We start from the raw sequence: 15,229 nt of genomic DNA on the forward strand, positions 1-15,229 counted from the left end.
CCTTGTGGGTGGCTTTGAGAATGTCGCTTGTCTCTCCGACCTCGAGTCATAAATTGGGCACAGTGGCAGCATAACAATAAGTCAGAAACACACACTGGACTACTGCTTGCTTTTGCGCCCTTTCCTCTTTTTTCTCGCCCATCTCGATTTCATGCATAAACTTGGGAGAGTCAGAGAAAGCGCTTGACTTGGCAACAGTTTTCTGAGTTCCCACATCCAGACTGTGTGTGTCCGAACATGGGAAGTTGGCCATGGCGACGCCATCATTTGTGCAAACATAAAAGCATTGTAAAGAAACCTGGCCAAACGTTTAATGCCACCACACAAACACACAAAGGACCCCCAGCATAAGCTGTAAGTTAAACCGTTAAAATTGGTTTACGCAGACGTTTGGGGAGGTACGATATTCCTCACTGTATAGGGGGAGTAAATAGGGAAAGGTATGGTACTGACGGTTGTGGAGTGTGCCGCTGGCAGGAACCATTGTCGTCAGATAGTTTTCATACCCGCTTTCCTCTGCCTTTTTGCCAACAAAGCAGAGTTGGCCAAGTACTTGAGCCACATCCAAGTACAGTGTAATTCGAGATCCAAGTTTGCAGGCCAAATAAGTATGTGGCTGGCAAACAAATTTGATATCCCAATTGATAATTTAGTATGATCCAATAAAAATTATGTATACGCACGGTAAGCCAGCAGTCAATAAATCAGTCAAATAAACTTTGAATAGCAACGTATGTTACAGTGCGATCTTTTGTTAACATAATATGTATATCATTACATTGATTTCTGTGGCAAAGTTTTAACTTTTCAAACCAAGCAACATTATTTTGACATTTCAAGCCAATAACCACTTTATGTGAACTTCGTTGGCGAGCAGTACTCTCGGTACTCTTGCTTATACTGATGGCCCAGTAAAGAGCCTACCAGCCACTAGCTCATCCGGCCATCTTTCGGCCCTTACTCCTAAACTGTCACTCAACCGCACGCGCCTATAAGCAGGCAATACATTTTAACGGTAATGGAGAACGGGAAAATCGAGGACAAAGCAGGAAGTCCGGGAGGAGCAAGTGGGAGTAAGTGGACGTGGGTGTGGGCATGGACATGCTGGCTTACTCATCACTTATGGCCATTATGTGATTGTCGTTGCATGGGAGACGCAAAGAAATGTATGTAAATCCCTCCGCATTCTCTCTGCAATTCCGAAATGTCTAATGATGATGATAATCTGGATGATGATGTTGATGAGGACAACGTACCTGCCTGCTCTAATTTGCATAGGTGAGCGACAGAGTGCATCTACATCCCACACACCGTTTGTGTCACTATACATGCATATGCATTTATTTGTTGTACTTAATGCGTAACGAGAACTTAAAAGGGATACAAACATTACATTTTTCTTAAGAAGTAAATTTAAATTTGCTTAACATTTTTCGTATTTTAAATTCCGCAATCTACAAATAAGAGTTGTTAAAAGATTTACTAAATGGTATAAATGAATAAATTCAGGATTTTTCACTTCCATCTAAAGATATAGGTAGGGTTGTAAAGTTCTAGCCAAGTTTGCAGCACTGTTTGCAGGTTTTAATATTCTTCTTGCTTCACAAACCCATACCATGCCACCATCTATTCCCATTGTTGACTGTCGGACGCAATTTGCAAGGGGGGCAGGGTCATTGATGGTTTAATTTGCAGTCAGGCAACCATGCAGCCATGCAGCCATGTAGCCCAGCTTCTGAAATCAATGTGCGACCGTGTGGGTGCGTCCTGCCACGCCCCTGATTAAGTTACATGCTTCATTACCCATGTAGCCCCGTCACCGCTGTCCTTTCTGGTCAGCTTTCATGCTGAGGATTTGCGTACGCGAGCCACATAAATAGTGATGGAATTCCGATGCCGCTACCTGCAGTATATAGTCAGTCCAACTACAACCCCCATTCCACTAAGCCACCATCCAAAAGGTTGGATACCACCCAAGACCACAAATCCCCAGCATGCGCCGAGTTCGGAGGTAAGCGGCACAATGGGTTATGGGTTACAGCACGTGTCCAGCTTTGCCAACATTTCACGCCCAGGCAATTTGCTCCTGCGGTACGTCCCGCTCTCTGCCTCCATCCCATTCTGTCTCGTTCTGCTGATGGATGACCACCAAAACTCCCACTATTGTCGCCCGCGCTCAGCCTTCTTTGTTCTTGCTACTCGATTGGCCGCCTGAAGTTCACCGACTAACATCCCTTGGCGACACAAAAGCCATGGCTTTTGCCAGGTTTTCATTTGATCTTTGTTTACAATTACATTAACAAATTTCAGTTCAATTTAGACGATGACGAATAAAATGATCCAGGGATTTTGGTTAAAAGTTTACTTCCCCCTCACTTAATATGTATTTGCTAGCGCTGTTCATCTTATGAATAACTCCTGATAACTTGTTGTACATTTTAATTAAAAATAATGACTAACGCTTGGACTGTGAAAACAAAAAACTTAATTGAGAAATAGTTGCTGAGTTGGAGAGTCAACTCAGTTCATTGTCGTACTCCTCTATTTGTTCACTTTCCCTCCACTGAAATCATAAATTTTAAATTTAGTCAAGGGCCCTGAGCTCCTTCCCAAAGGAAATGGGCAAAAAGGCTAAAGGTTCCGCTCGACTCCACTGCGCTTAAGTCTCCAATCGGTGGTTGTCTCCCTGGGAGACGAACTAATTTGCATACTTTTTGAGCTCGCGTTGTATTTCCTTTGTTTCGGAAGGAAAGAGGGCTGGCTTACAGTAGGGTTGGGAGGATTTTGCTTTGGAAGGAGCTGTCCCTCAATTAAACTGTCATGTCAAAGTCAGTCGCATCAGTGGGTCGACATTGAAGATTGGCGATGGCCATCGGGGTTATCGGGGGATCTGTGAGGGATGGTCGTCGTCGGGTATAGGTTCCATTTTCCTCGGTCTGCGTTCGCTTTTACGGCCCACTCGGGCTCGGCACGTCACTCGGCTTTTAAGTGGCAACCTCCACAACCACCTCCTTATAGACAAACCTCCCTTTTTGGCTCTAGTTCAATTCAATTTGCTGCTCTGGCTGTTGCTATTTCAGGCCTGGTCTTCAAATGGCAGGCACAGCAGCTCAGCCGTTGCCTTTTGACATTTCAAATTGATTCTGTGCGATTTATGTATATCATTTCGACCCACACATCTTCACGAGGGCGTAATATGTGGTTGTGTCCTCCGATTTGTGGGCTATGCAAACAGCAGCAAATTATCCTGTTTTTGCGGGATTTATTACGATATAATAAAGTTGATTTAAGCCGCCCAGCTGCCTTTGAGCAGATAAACATTGATTATTAGAAAATTCACTCGCCCTGATAATTAACGGTGTTTGAACTAAAAAAAAATTTTGTTTTTGGGCTTAAGTAATACAATTACACCTCAATATGATAGCTCGACAGGGAATTTGCACCATTACACCTGAATGTGCCTTAAGCATTATATGAAAACTTAAATGCAAGTATTTACCCAACCGTATGTTCAAACTTAGACTAAGACAGCAGTTAAGAGTCAGAATTTAAATAACCTTTATAAAGATTGGTGTTAAATCCACTTTACAACTGCGGCAGCATCAACTGAACTAAACTTTAGCGAACTTTAATACATCGCAGTATTGATTAATAATTGACTCGACTTAATGCTCTTTCTACTTCTGACCTGTGCTCTTCACGAAGAGAGATCAATTGAAAGGCGACTATTTTTAAACATTGCGTGGGTCAGACAACAAAAAAACAAATGGGCAAAAACGGCAAGCAACAGCAGTGACGCAAATTCCGCGATTCCCACACTGAAAAAAATCATAAAGCCTTACTGATACTATAAATTGTAAAGTAGGCTACGATGGGAAAAGCAGAAGTCAAATTTTAATGTACCTTTTCACTTGATTAAACTTAATAATAACTTGTTGAATTTATTTTCTTGTGTTGAATGATTATTGGCTGGTCAGTGGGATATCGCGATTCTGGCTGATGTCATCAGCCAGGCGACAAGGACCCATGGCTTCAGTTTTTCTGACGCTTTCGTCTTGGTTGCCTAAAGCCAAATTAAATAAATAGAAAATGCTTTCTGCCTGTGGCCGGCCATCGCTCTGATCTAATGAAATTCTAACACGCGCCACACTTCAAGTAGGCGATAGATGTGTGTCCTGGTGTGTGGTGTGCCTGGGTATTGGTGAGCAGCTGGTCATAATGAGCCACTTGAGTGGCGTACACGCATGCAAAAAGCATTCGAGGTTAAAGTCGTTCTGTGGTCGGTCGTTCGGTGGTTGCGACATCATCTGACCTTCGACTGTAGACAATGCCAGGATTCTGTGTGAATGGGTGGGTATTTGGCATGAGCGCAACTTCCTGTTGCTGGATCTTTATCCGGACAGGGGAAAATATCTGCCAGGATACTTAGTTATATTTTGATGTAATTTATTATTCTTCATTCCTGGAAACAGGTTTAAATCTTTTTAACTGGATTTAGTATTTGCTAGATGGTATTGAACTACGTATGTACTCTGCGTATATCCTTTTTTTGAATACCGAATACTGCCACAGATGCACTGAAAATTCATTTCCGCTCCTTGTTTGTCGCATTGCTATTGCCAGGACGTGTCTTGCACTGTTTAGGTTGCATTGGGAAACGCGCAGAGAGAAAGAGAGAGAGTATAACAATTTGCCGCAGCTCCAGTTTGATAATCATTTAACACTTTTTCGTATATTTCTCGCTCTAGATAAAAACCAAACGCAGTCGCCCAATGCATACAAATGAGCGGAGGAGCCCTGGAGTCACGTAGCCAGGACGAAAGAGCTAGCAAGGTCTCCCCATCCAACGAAGCGGCGAGGAGCGGTGACTCTAATTAAGACAGGCCTGGTCTGGGCCAAAATTAATGGAACCCACGAGTGGCGAAGCGTTTTCGGTGTTCACGCAAATTAAATTCCATCAAGTTTATTTGCTGTAAATGAGGCAGTGGCAGAAGGAGGAGGATGTACTGGTCTTAATTCAATTTCCCCACCCTTAACCCTTTGTGTCCCTTAGCACGTGTTGCCATTTACCATTTAGAAGCGAAGGCATAGGCCTGAAAACAAGTACACTTAAACACACAGATGCTAAATCTAATTCGTTCGATTTGAATTCGTTAGATTTTTCATGTAAATAGTCATTATAATTATTATTGTGGTCTACATTGAGTTGTGTCTTGAGCAATATCAGTGGTAAAGCTTGAGAAACACGAAATTGTAAACATAAATCTAATATTTATTATGAAAGTTCATATTTGTGCATCTTGCAAATGCTATTATTATAAAATTAAAATAAATAAGACGATTGAAAAGAGGGAAAATCTATTAATTAGTAACTATTATAATGTGATGTTATATATATAAATCAATCGACAAACATGGAAACTAAAGAAAACTAAACATAAAAAAATGATATATACAAAATGTTTAACCAACGTAACAAATTTCACTAAGTAGATTTTTCGAATTAAATTTAAATAATAACTAAAAGTATGGCAAAATTCAGAAAATCAAACATTTTGCTGTTTACACGAGATAAAATTGCGTTTTTCTACTAAAAATAAATATGTAAAATGATTTTCAAATCTAGATTACCCCATTTACCTTACAATATAACAAAACAAATTATACAGATATAAAATACAAATTCTATGTAAATGTTGTGCGTATATAAAAGCAGAAACGTAGAATCCCACATTTCGAGATCTTTTTGGTTATTTGTTATGTGTGTGCTATATCTTCTTCTATGTAAACATATAAATAACGCGTGGCTTCGTCTAGCAAACATTTTGGGCCTTAAACCAACCTACTCAAGCCGGGGCCTTGGTGTTCTTCTTATTACCCAGCATTCTTCAGATCAATATATTTATATACCCCTGGGGAGGGGAGCAACCCACACACTAATGGTTATTCTCCATCTACGTGAATGTGTTCGTTTCTAAACTTGTATAAAAGCACGCACCCCTCTCCGCTTAGACACAAAATGTTTGTAAGATATTGACAGAGAAAACGAAATTATATAATAATATAAATAATATTTCCGGGAGTAAAGGAAGAAGACATTTTAGTTTTTCTACTTGAATCGCATTTCTTCCACTTCTCACCAATCAAATCAAATGTAAATGAGAAATTTAATACGAAGAATTGAACTTTGAGTCTCTTCAATCCTCAAGCTCAAAACAAACCCAAAAAAATGCAAATAAACTAATTTTAATTAAGTTTTTAGGTTCCATTATTTAGTTGTCTTGTTATTTATATGTTTAGCTTTAGTTTTTGTCTAATTTATTTATAAGTTTTGGCTCCGCAATAAATACAGACATTTATATATATTTTTCTTTAATTTGTTTCATTTTGTCATTTTTATTTCGTGAACGAAAATAAAAAAAAAAAAGCTAAGAAACGGATAACAGATAAATTGCTAAATTTAAGCGCAAAAGTTCAATTAATAAAAATTAGAATTTTAATATTAACATAATTTGGAATATTTATATATACATACGCATATATATAAAACTCTATATATAAATAATTAGTAACAAATCAAATCAATTTCTATAACAAACGCCAGAAAAAAAATGACAAAAAATATTCTTAGTGGCGAGTGCAACAAACACTCGTGCAATTGTACTTTAAAATTGAATAAAATTCAAAAAGCAAAAAAAAAAAAATACCAATGAACAATGAAAATAAAAGGAACGAGTGGAATGGAATTAGGCGTCACAAGCAACTCTGTTTGCGTAGGGTTGCCATCGCCAACTTGCTTGCAGCCTTTAGAAGGAGACAACAACAATCGAAACACAAGCAGACTCACTCACACACAAGGCTTAAGATCAACAGAGCAAAAGGGATAGACAGATTTAGCTTCAGCGATGAAAATAATAAAGTTGATGATGAATATTGATGGATGTGTCGTGCATTGGTAGCATCAATTGCAACAATAATTCCAGGCATATCGAAGCATTTTTACTCAGCACCCAGACGACAGCAATCAACAAAATCGGCAACCAAAACTGATGGCAATAACAAGCAAATGAAAACCAATTTGGGATCGGAAAGCGAAGACAACAGGATGTTGAAGATACCATACACAGAGAAACACAATCACAATAAAGGACGAATGCAAACAAGTAAAAACTTAACGGGATTCACATATGTATATTCAAGAAGCAATAATGAAAGTATATTTCCAAGTATGATAAAACAACCAAGAAAGTCAAGAACTAACATGAATAAATATTTATACATATATTTTAATTATAGTTACAAATTAGCATATATATAAATTATACATACATACAAATATATATACCGAAGATAGTCCAAATAAATTAGCAAAAAATGAAAACCAAACGAAGTAAAGTTTAATATTTACAAAATATTAAAATATCAATGTGCAATTTAACAAGCGTTTAAAACACCACACTGACACAGCCACACAAACTTAATGCTACACCTATATATACACACACATATGTAAACCGATTATAAACATTATATATGCGTATATAACAAGTCGATACAAAATAACGAACCATTTATAAACGAGAGAAGGCGAGCGACAAACTTTAGTGGCAAAAAGAACAATTTAGTTTTGTGTGCACACACGAACACCACAGTAAAACCTACTTAAAAGGAAATCAAAATTCAACTAACAAAACCACACAAACGAAGCCGTGCTAAATGCTACAAAAAGCGGTTCAAGTCAAGTTTTTGAGCAAATACTCATAATTGTTAAAAATGTTTAAATAATATAATAACAAAAGTAAAAAAAAAATAAATTAAAAACAAACAAAATCCCTAACAAAAACAAATGGCATATTACCATATATTTTCTCTCTCCTTAGACAATTTAGTTAATTATGAAAAGTAATGAAAAACAAACATTATACTTAAGTGTTAGTCTTATATATAAATAAATATATGATTAATAAAAATGAAAACGATAAATGCAGCAAAAGAAAATCACGGAACAGAAGCCCACGAAAGAAATGTGAAGAGCACAGTAACAGCAAACAAGTGAAAATAAAACTCAGTAATAAAACAAAATCGAAATGAGAAAAACAAAACTTAAATTAAGAAATTAGATTTGCCTTTGTGTTAATATCAAGTGTGTTTCTTATTACCATTATTATTATTATTTTTTCATTTCCAATTGGTCAGACGTGTGAAATGATTTCCTTACATATTGATTGAGAAATAAAAATTATTAAACAAAAAAGCAACAAAAGGTGTTTTATTCTTCATAAATTGCCAAGGGCTATCCCACGACTTCGCATGGTTTCCCAGACTCAATAACTATCTTTTCTGTGTACCCAACTCATTGTTTGTTTTACCTACAGGAGGATAGCTTATCAGTATGGAACCGGACTGCCACTGACATGACCAGTACAACACGTATCCGTGATACGTTACGCAGGATATTAAATATACCTCTAACAACGGCAATGGAGTATAAGATACACTGTGATAGCCTTAAATATGTTTCAATGTAAGTATAACATTTAAGCAAACCAAAACTAAATTTACAATCTTAAAGAAAGTGACATATCTATAATTAACTAACTACAAGTTAAGACTTAAATTCTTTTTTTGAATGGAATGTTGCGAAACAATTTTGTAATCAAAGTATTGAGACTACCTAACTTCCTAACTAATCTAATAATCCGAATACTACCTGTACCATACGCAGGCCCAGGCGTCGAAATCGAAAGCTGGGGAATCCGTTTAATCGAAATCGATACTCGTTCAATACAAGAAATGAAAGATCATGATTAAAATTCTTTGATGATTTTGGATAAAGTTTATGGTTTGGGTGGGGAAATGGGTATCGATACGGCCAGCTTACCACACACTAATAAAATATCCAATATTCTTATCTTACTTTACAGTAATAAAGGCCCATTGAAAAGCTGAAATTCAGTAAATAACTATAAACAAAAGAAAAACAAAAACAATAATTACACAAACAGATAATATAAGTCGCTAGTGAAAGCAGCAACAGTCACAAGTTCATCGACAGCACAGACAAGAGTTACACCAACAGTTAGCACAAGGAACCATCGTGGACACACAAGAACATCAGCCTCATCGGAACCGAACCGACAACATTGACAGCCAGCCGCATCAACAACGAGGACAGGAGTGGCTGCTAGCTCGGCCTCAGCCTCATCCGCCCCAGAACCCAAACATCAAACCAACCCATAGCAAGGCAAATTAATATTTAAGCGCTAATGAGACAAATCTTTGTATTTAAAACGAGTTTACAAAGTGTGTGTATATATGAAACGCCATAAATATTTTAGTTTGTATGTATAAAGTTTACATTAGGCATTCCCTACTAAATCAAAGTCCCTTACTGCCTGATACAAAAGCCTTCAATTTGGCTAAAACTCTATCTTAGCTTATTTTGTATTAATTTACCGAACCTTATCTCAATCTCCCCAAAACGATTGGACCACCTCTCCCACAATCGTGCCCTTGTATTGTAGCCTTATCGATTATCGCCATAGCCGGCAGGCAGCCAACACACAAGATAATGAATCAATGAAACTGACACACTTACTTACTAGCCGATACTGTATTAATCTGTTTGCAATGATTATTTTAAATTAATGATACAAACCGAAACTGAATAATCAAATTGTTTGTTTTTGTTCTTGAAGAAATACAAAAAGTTTTTTACGTGAAGAAAAAAAAAAGAAAAACTAAAAATTGAAACTAAAAGCAAAACCCAGTTGTTTTAAATATGCCAATCACCCAAGAAGCACCACAACCATCAATCGATCTATAGTCTCACACATCCGAATGTTTATCCCTCCCGAAAACTTTCTCCGGTACAGTACAACCAACGCAAGCCCAAATAAAGGAAACTATTAAAGATGCAAAAATATATTCAAAACAGCTTGATGATTATTATCATTTTTGGCGTAAGTATTAAAAACGGATAGAATGAAACAATAAAATGACATCAAAGATTCTCTTATTGTTTTCCAATCTTTACAATGAGATGACAGGGTTTGATAAATAATTTTGACGTATTTATTCAATGACCTTGCTTTAAAAATTTTAAACCTGTGCATTAATTTGGCCTAATAGCCAATGGAAATATTACGAGCTATAAACCTTTTTACTAAACTAGATTCTTTTTTAAAGATCGTGTTTTCTTTTTAGAATTAACTATTTTTCGTCTGATTGGAATGCCAAAATCGAATCCAACTTTAATCTTCCAAGTTGTGTTGTTAAAATCAGCTATATATTTTAAGAATCAGAAAGCTACACATTTACTGGCTTTATTTGTTGGAAACTGAGAGCTTTATATTTATGTATAATCTAATGCTTAATATTAATCCCAAATATGCGCTTTACGTGTCCTCGAACGACGTCAAGTCCATTATATAAACATTTGATACGAGGCAGTCACCTTCCTGAAAGTCAACAGTAAACGAAATTTAATAACTGTACGTTTAAACATAGGTACATACGTACCCCAGGCGTAATGCCTACAAGTGCATCAGCATGACCATAAAACTCCTCTTTCAAGGAGATAACGATGGTTTGCAAGTTGGTCGTGTGATCTCTGATGTACGAAGCGACCTTGCCAATATTGGTGTTGTCCAAGGCAGCATCAATCTCGTCCAGCACAAAGAATGGCGCTGGATTATAGCTAAGTAAGAAAATAGTTATTCTGGATATTCTGGTCGCTTAAATTAGAAGTTAAGGTTACCTGTGGGTGGAGAAGAGCAGAGCCAAAGCAGCGATTGTTTTCTCACCGCCACTCAAATTGTTCATGGGCTGAAATCGTTTACCGGGCGCCACACAGTTGTAGTTAATACCGTCCAGATATGGTTCCTCGGGATTATCGGGTCCGATATACGCCTGGGCCGCCTCGTTGCGAGCCAATTTCTTGTAGATTCCATCGATGGCATCCGAAATGTGCTGACAGCAGGCGACGAAGCGCGAAGATCGCTCGTTTTTTACCCTCTCAAATGCCGCCTTGGCCTTCTTGGCCTTTTTTCGCGCGTTCTCGAACTCCTCGTTGGTGGATTGCACTTTCTCCGTGACGGCATCCAGTTTCTGCATAGCTTTCATGTTTGGCGTCTGTATGCGCTCCAGGACGTCCAATTTACTTTGCAGATCCTTTTGCAATATTTCGTGGGTTTTTTTAAAGGCGGAGTCATCCTTCAGTTTGGTATACTCTCGTGGTAGCGATCCGTAGTCCACCTCAATTCTAAGGGTGTATTTTAAATAAACAATTTGGGGATCAACGGTTACAAAACTTACAGATTTTCCATTGCCGTGGAGGTGGAAGCCACATCCGCATCGCTTTGTCGCACAGCATCGTCCAGCGAGCCGCGCAACAGAGGCACCACTATGCAATCCGTCTATGAAGAAATATAACATTAGTATGCATTAGATTTAAAACTTATCAATTACAACTGACTTTAGCTTGTAAAAGTATGTTTTGGCGCTCGTTTTTCTTGGCCTCAATCTTCGACTCCACCGAAGACAAATGGCTTCCCACGTTATGGATCTCCTTAGCCAGGTTTGCCACATCCCGACGCGCTTTGGAAATATCCTCCTCCATATCGTCTACGGCTTGCTTCTTGGACTGCTTCTCTTGTTTGAATTTTTCCATTTTCTCTTTGTCCTCGTCAATTTCCTTCAGATAGCGCGCCTCAGCGGTTTTGAGTCCCTCCAGGGCATCTTCCTCATCCTGCACGCTGCGTTCCCAACGTTCAACGTTCTCTGCAAGCCAAGCCAATTAGTGATTTAGAGTTTTCTAATTTGCCGTACATACTTTTTGTGTCCTTTTGTTTCTCGAAGTCTAGCTGCGAGTTAATGGAATCTATCTGCTGCTCGAACTCTGCCCGCTTGCGTGCCCGCTCCTGCTGCATGACCAGCTCTCGCTCCTCGTACTGTCGGATGTTCTTAACGCCCAAGCGTCGGCAGAAGGATGCGTATACTTTGTCCTCCACGTTGTTCATGTTCTCCTTGATTTCCTGTATGTGCTCCTCGCGATTCTGCATACGACGCTCAATCTCATTGATTTTGGGCTGCGAAAATAATAAAGATAAAATTATTACTTAATGTAAATGTATTTAATTTGAAAATCAACTCACTCCGAAATCGTCCAGCTGGGTTTGCACCTGCTTCAACTGACTGTCATACTGACTAATTGACTTCTTGGATGACTCCAAATCTACCATACTATATTTAAGCCGATTCTCAAGGCCCTTGATCTGCGACTCCACAGTGGCGAGTTCACTCTGTTTGCGCGACTTTTTTACCAGCTCCTTGAGCTCTTCTTGCAGGCGCTCCTTCTGCATTTTTAGCTGAGCCATATGCTTCTCGTCCCAGCGCTTGGCCTTGCGCGCCAGATCGTGACTGCCCCCAGATATGAGACCCGACTTCTGGTAGAACGTTCCGTCTAAAGCCAGAGCATCAAAGCGCGATCGATCAATCTCGTAGGCCACCTTCATGGCGTCCTCGGGAGTCTCACACACTAAAGCGTTGCCCGTTGCGAAAAGGACAGCACGTTCGATCTCCTGCGGCTCAAACTTGAGTACATCGAAGACGAGTCGCACGTTGCGAGGGTCGCTGATGTTACGAAGTCGCTCCTTTAGGGGCTTCACTTGCAGATAGTCCAAAGGCAAGAACGTTTCCACCTCCAGCATTTGCTCTTTTAAGATCTGTGGGAAAATTTAATGGTTGCTGATTCCTTGCTGATAGCTACCAGATCAAGCAGAACTCACCTGAATACAATGGCGCGCCGTCTTCTCAGTGTCCACGATGATGGCTTCCATGAACTTGCCCAGCACTTTGGTGACGGCAACGTTGTAGCGCTTGTGCGTGGGCTGACACATATTGATCATGCGGTCGTACACTCCTGGAACCTGCTTTTTAAACAGCTCAACCACCTCTTGCTTCTTTTTCCGCCGCGCATCCTCGTGCTTGTCGCTCTTGGCATCGCCAAGTTGGTCGCGAACGTTCTCCAGCTCGCGTTGCTTCTCGGCAATCTTTTCCTTGGAGCTACCAACATCTCGCCGAAGCTCATCCTTGATGCGATTCTGCTCCTCTAGTGCCGCCTGCGAGGATTTAATGTGGTCCATCAGTTTGTCCCGACGCTTTACAGCTTCCTCGCGCTGCAGAGTGAGTTTCTTGAAGGACTCCTCCACAGAGGCGCGGCGATTGGTCTCACCATCGAGCGTGTCCTGTTCGGACTTCTGCTCCCGGTTAACTGAGTCCAGCTCGGAACGGTACTGGGTGGCTGTGGCCTCCGCTTCCTGCTTAAGGCGATCGTATTCCTGCACGAGACCCTCCTCCATGTTGACGCTCTTGCCCCGGCGCTGAGATTCATTCTCGATCTCGTCCTCGAACCGCTTTTTGAGGGCCTCCACATCGGCCAGCTGCTTCTCGAGCTTCCGGATGTCGGACTGGTGGGCATTGTCTGCCTCGCGGGCCGTCTCCAGAGTCTTTTGCAGAGAAGCGAGCTTCTTCTTGCAGTGGGTAACCTTCTCCTTGGCTTTGATGTAAAGCGGCCTTCGTTTGTTCATCTGGGTCTCAAACTCACGTATCTCTTGATCGATTTTGGCGAGGTCTCGAGTTATCTTACCGGCGTCCTTCTTTTTCTCGCGCAGGATTTCATCGGCGGCTTCTTTACGGGTCTCCACTGCCTTCACCTCCTGCTGCCGCACCTCCAAATCGCCAGTATACTTTCGAATGTCCCTCTCCACGTGGAAGAGTCTAAACAGTTGATACTCCACTTGTTTCTCGTTCTGTGGGAATTATATGTGGTTACAAACTATATATGATTAAGATGGTAGCTAGGCATACGTATTCGTTTTGCAACCGAGTGTACCGATCGGCTTCCATTTTTTCGTGCTTGGCCTCCTTTCGTTCCGCCGCAATGCCCTTTTTCTTTTGGTAGGTGTACTGCGTCTCCTCCTCGGCCACTATCATTTCCTGCTTGAGGCGATTGTAGTCATCTTTAAGCAGGCCAGATCTGACAATGTAAACAAAGTTTGAAAATCCAGATTTCTAAGAAATCGTGTTAAAAGTTACCCGCTGATTTCCTCAAACAAAGCCGTGCGTTCCTTGGGCGTCTTCATAGCTATGTTCTCCACAGCTCCTTGGAAAACCAGAAAGTTCTTGGCTTTTACATTGATGCCAATCTTCTCCAGCTTGTTCAAATAGGTGCTGCTCGAAACGCTCTAAAATGGGCATTCAATTAGGTTTGGTTGTAAAGGCACTATTATCATGATACGAACCTCTCCGTTAATGCGAAACTCCGAGGATCCGCTGATCACGGCGCGCTGGAAGTCCATATGCCGATCCTGGTTGAGCACGAACTTGGCCGTCACATAGCAGCTGCGGGAAATGGGCTTGCCAATGGAGGAGCCGTGGATTAGGTCGTTTAGACGCTTTACACGCAAACTGCTGGTCTTCTCTCCCATCACGAAGCTGATGGCATCCATGAAGTTGGACTTTCCGGATCCGTTGGGCCCTATGACCGCATTGAATTGCTTCAGAGGACCCACAACTATGTGGCCGCGGTAGGACTTGAAGTTCTCCATTTCAATGTACTCCAGAAACGCCGTCTCGTCGTCCGGCTTGCGGATTGGCGCCGCTATCCTGTGCGACACCTCATCGTCCTCGTCGGCCATTCGCTCTTTCGGTTGCCAAAAACCCACGAAAAATAACAATAAGAGCGCGAAATGAAATTATTTTTTTCGCTAGAAAGCAACGCTAGAGATGGTAGGGTGTGAAAGTGAATATATCGATAAGATGCCATATTCGATAGGAAGCATCGATTACATCCTGTAGGGAAATTATCGCTGCTTTTGTTTACAATTATTCAAACAAATTTAACTTATTAATTTATGTTTAAGTAAAAAATATTTATGATCCTAAAAACCAAAAATTTTTGCTTTATTTTACCAATTGTTACGGTATGCCATATAGACGTCATTATAATAAAATGCAAACTATTTGGCAAATATTTTTAAGTATGTATTGTTGCGGTTAAAATATTAGTATTAATATTAGGAAATAGCAATCAAAAATAATTTGGAAGCAACTTTTGAATACTATAAACTTAATGAGGCATCCACATATAGACCATTTTTAACAAAGAAAATGTTTTCAAGTTTTAAGCTTAAAACAATAGACAAAAGACGGCAGCTATACCGTTCTG

The 15,229-nt window shown here is 40.1% G+C and overlaps 2 protein-coding genes and 1 long non-coding RNA gene across 4 annotated transcripts in view; 2 read left to right on the forward strand and 1 right to left on the reverse strand.

The window, feature by feature from the left end:
• Positions 1 to 6,363, forward strand: part of LOC108136697 — a 32,542-nt gene extending 26,179 nt beyond the window's left edge. The window contains exon 2 of the long non-coding RNA XR_001773973.2: positions 4,749 to 6,363. This is a non-coding gene — a long non-coding RNA (uncharacterized LOC108136697). The remainder of the gene's footprint in view (positions 1 to 4,748) is intronic.
• The window catches only part of LOC108136693 (eukaryotic translation initiation factor 4E type 2), a 43,750-nt gene extending 33,827 nt beyond the window's left edge, over positions 1 to 9,923 (forward strand). Inside the window, exons 3-4 of one of the 2 annotated variants that reach the window (XM_017258016.2) lie at positions 8,376 to 8,524; positions 8,726 to 8,826. In XM_017258016.2, the coding sequence (XP_017113505.1) occupies positions 8,376 to 8,524; positions 8,726 to 8,807 (231 nt within the window). In that variant the 3' untranslated portion in view covers positions 8,808 to 8,826. Of the gene's footprint in view, positions 1 to 8,375; positions 8,525 to 8,725; positions 8,827 to 8,924 lie in introns of those variants that run through there. The other variant, XM_017258017.2, reaches the window with a different exon arrangement.
• A 137-nt stretch (positions 9,924 to 10,060) lies between these two features.
• Positions 10,061 to 14,799, reverse strand: LOC108136685 (structural maintenance of chromosomes protein 1A). Its single transcript, XM_017258007.2, has 11 exons — positions 14,304 to 14,799; positions 14,098 to 14,246; positions 13,870 to 14,038; positions 12,789 to 13,811; positions 12,156 to 12,725; positions 11,834 to 12,089; positions 11,477 to 11,781; positions 11,317 to 11,417; positions 10,760 to 11,263; positions 10,522 to 10,699; positions 10,061 to 10,460 (listed from the first exon to the last, which is right to left on the reverse strand). The coding sequence occupies exons 1-11, from the start codon at positions 14,697 to 14,699 to the stop codon at positions 10,398 to 10,400; spliced, it is 3,714 nt and encodes a 1,237-aa protein (XP_017113496.2). The 5' UTR covers positions 14,700 to 14,799; the 3' UTR covers positions 10,061 to 10,397.
• Positions 14,800 to 15,229: the final 430 nt, after the last annotated feature.

This window comes from Drosophila elegans, unplaced genomic scaffold (assembly GCF_018152505.1).
Source record: "Drosophila elegans isolate 14027-0461.03 unplaced genomic scaffold, ASM1815250v1 contig_476, whole genome shotgun sequence".
Classification (NCBI taxonomy): domain Eukaryota; kingdom Metazoa; phylum Arthropoda; class Insecta; order Diptera; family Drosophilidae; genus Drosophila; species Drosophila elegans.

Coding starts and splice junctions, on each gene's coding strand:
- LOC108136685 (XM_017258007.2), bottom strand. CDS start 14,699: ATGGCCGACGAGGACGATGAGGTGTCGCACAGGATAGCGGCGCCAATC. Junction 11,418..11,476: donor ACATACTTTTACAAGCTAAA/GTCAGTTGTAAT, acceptor ATTTCTTCATAG/ACGGATTGCATAGTGGTGCC. Junction 11,264..11,316: donor TCCACGGCAATGGAAAATCT/GTAAGTTTTGTA, acceptor ATACACCCTTAG/AATTGAGGTGGACTACGGAT.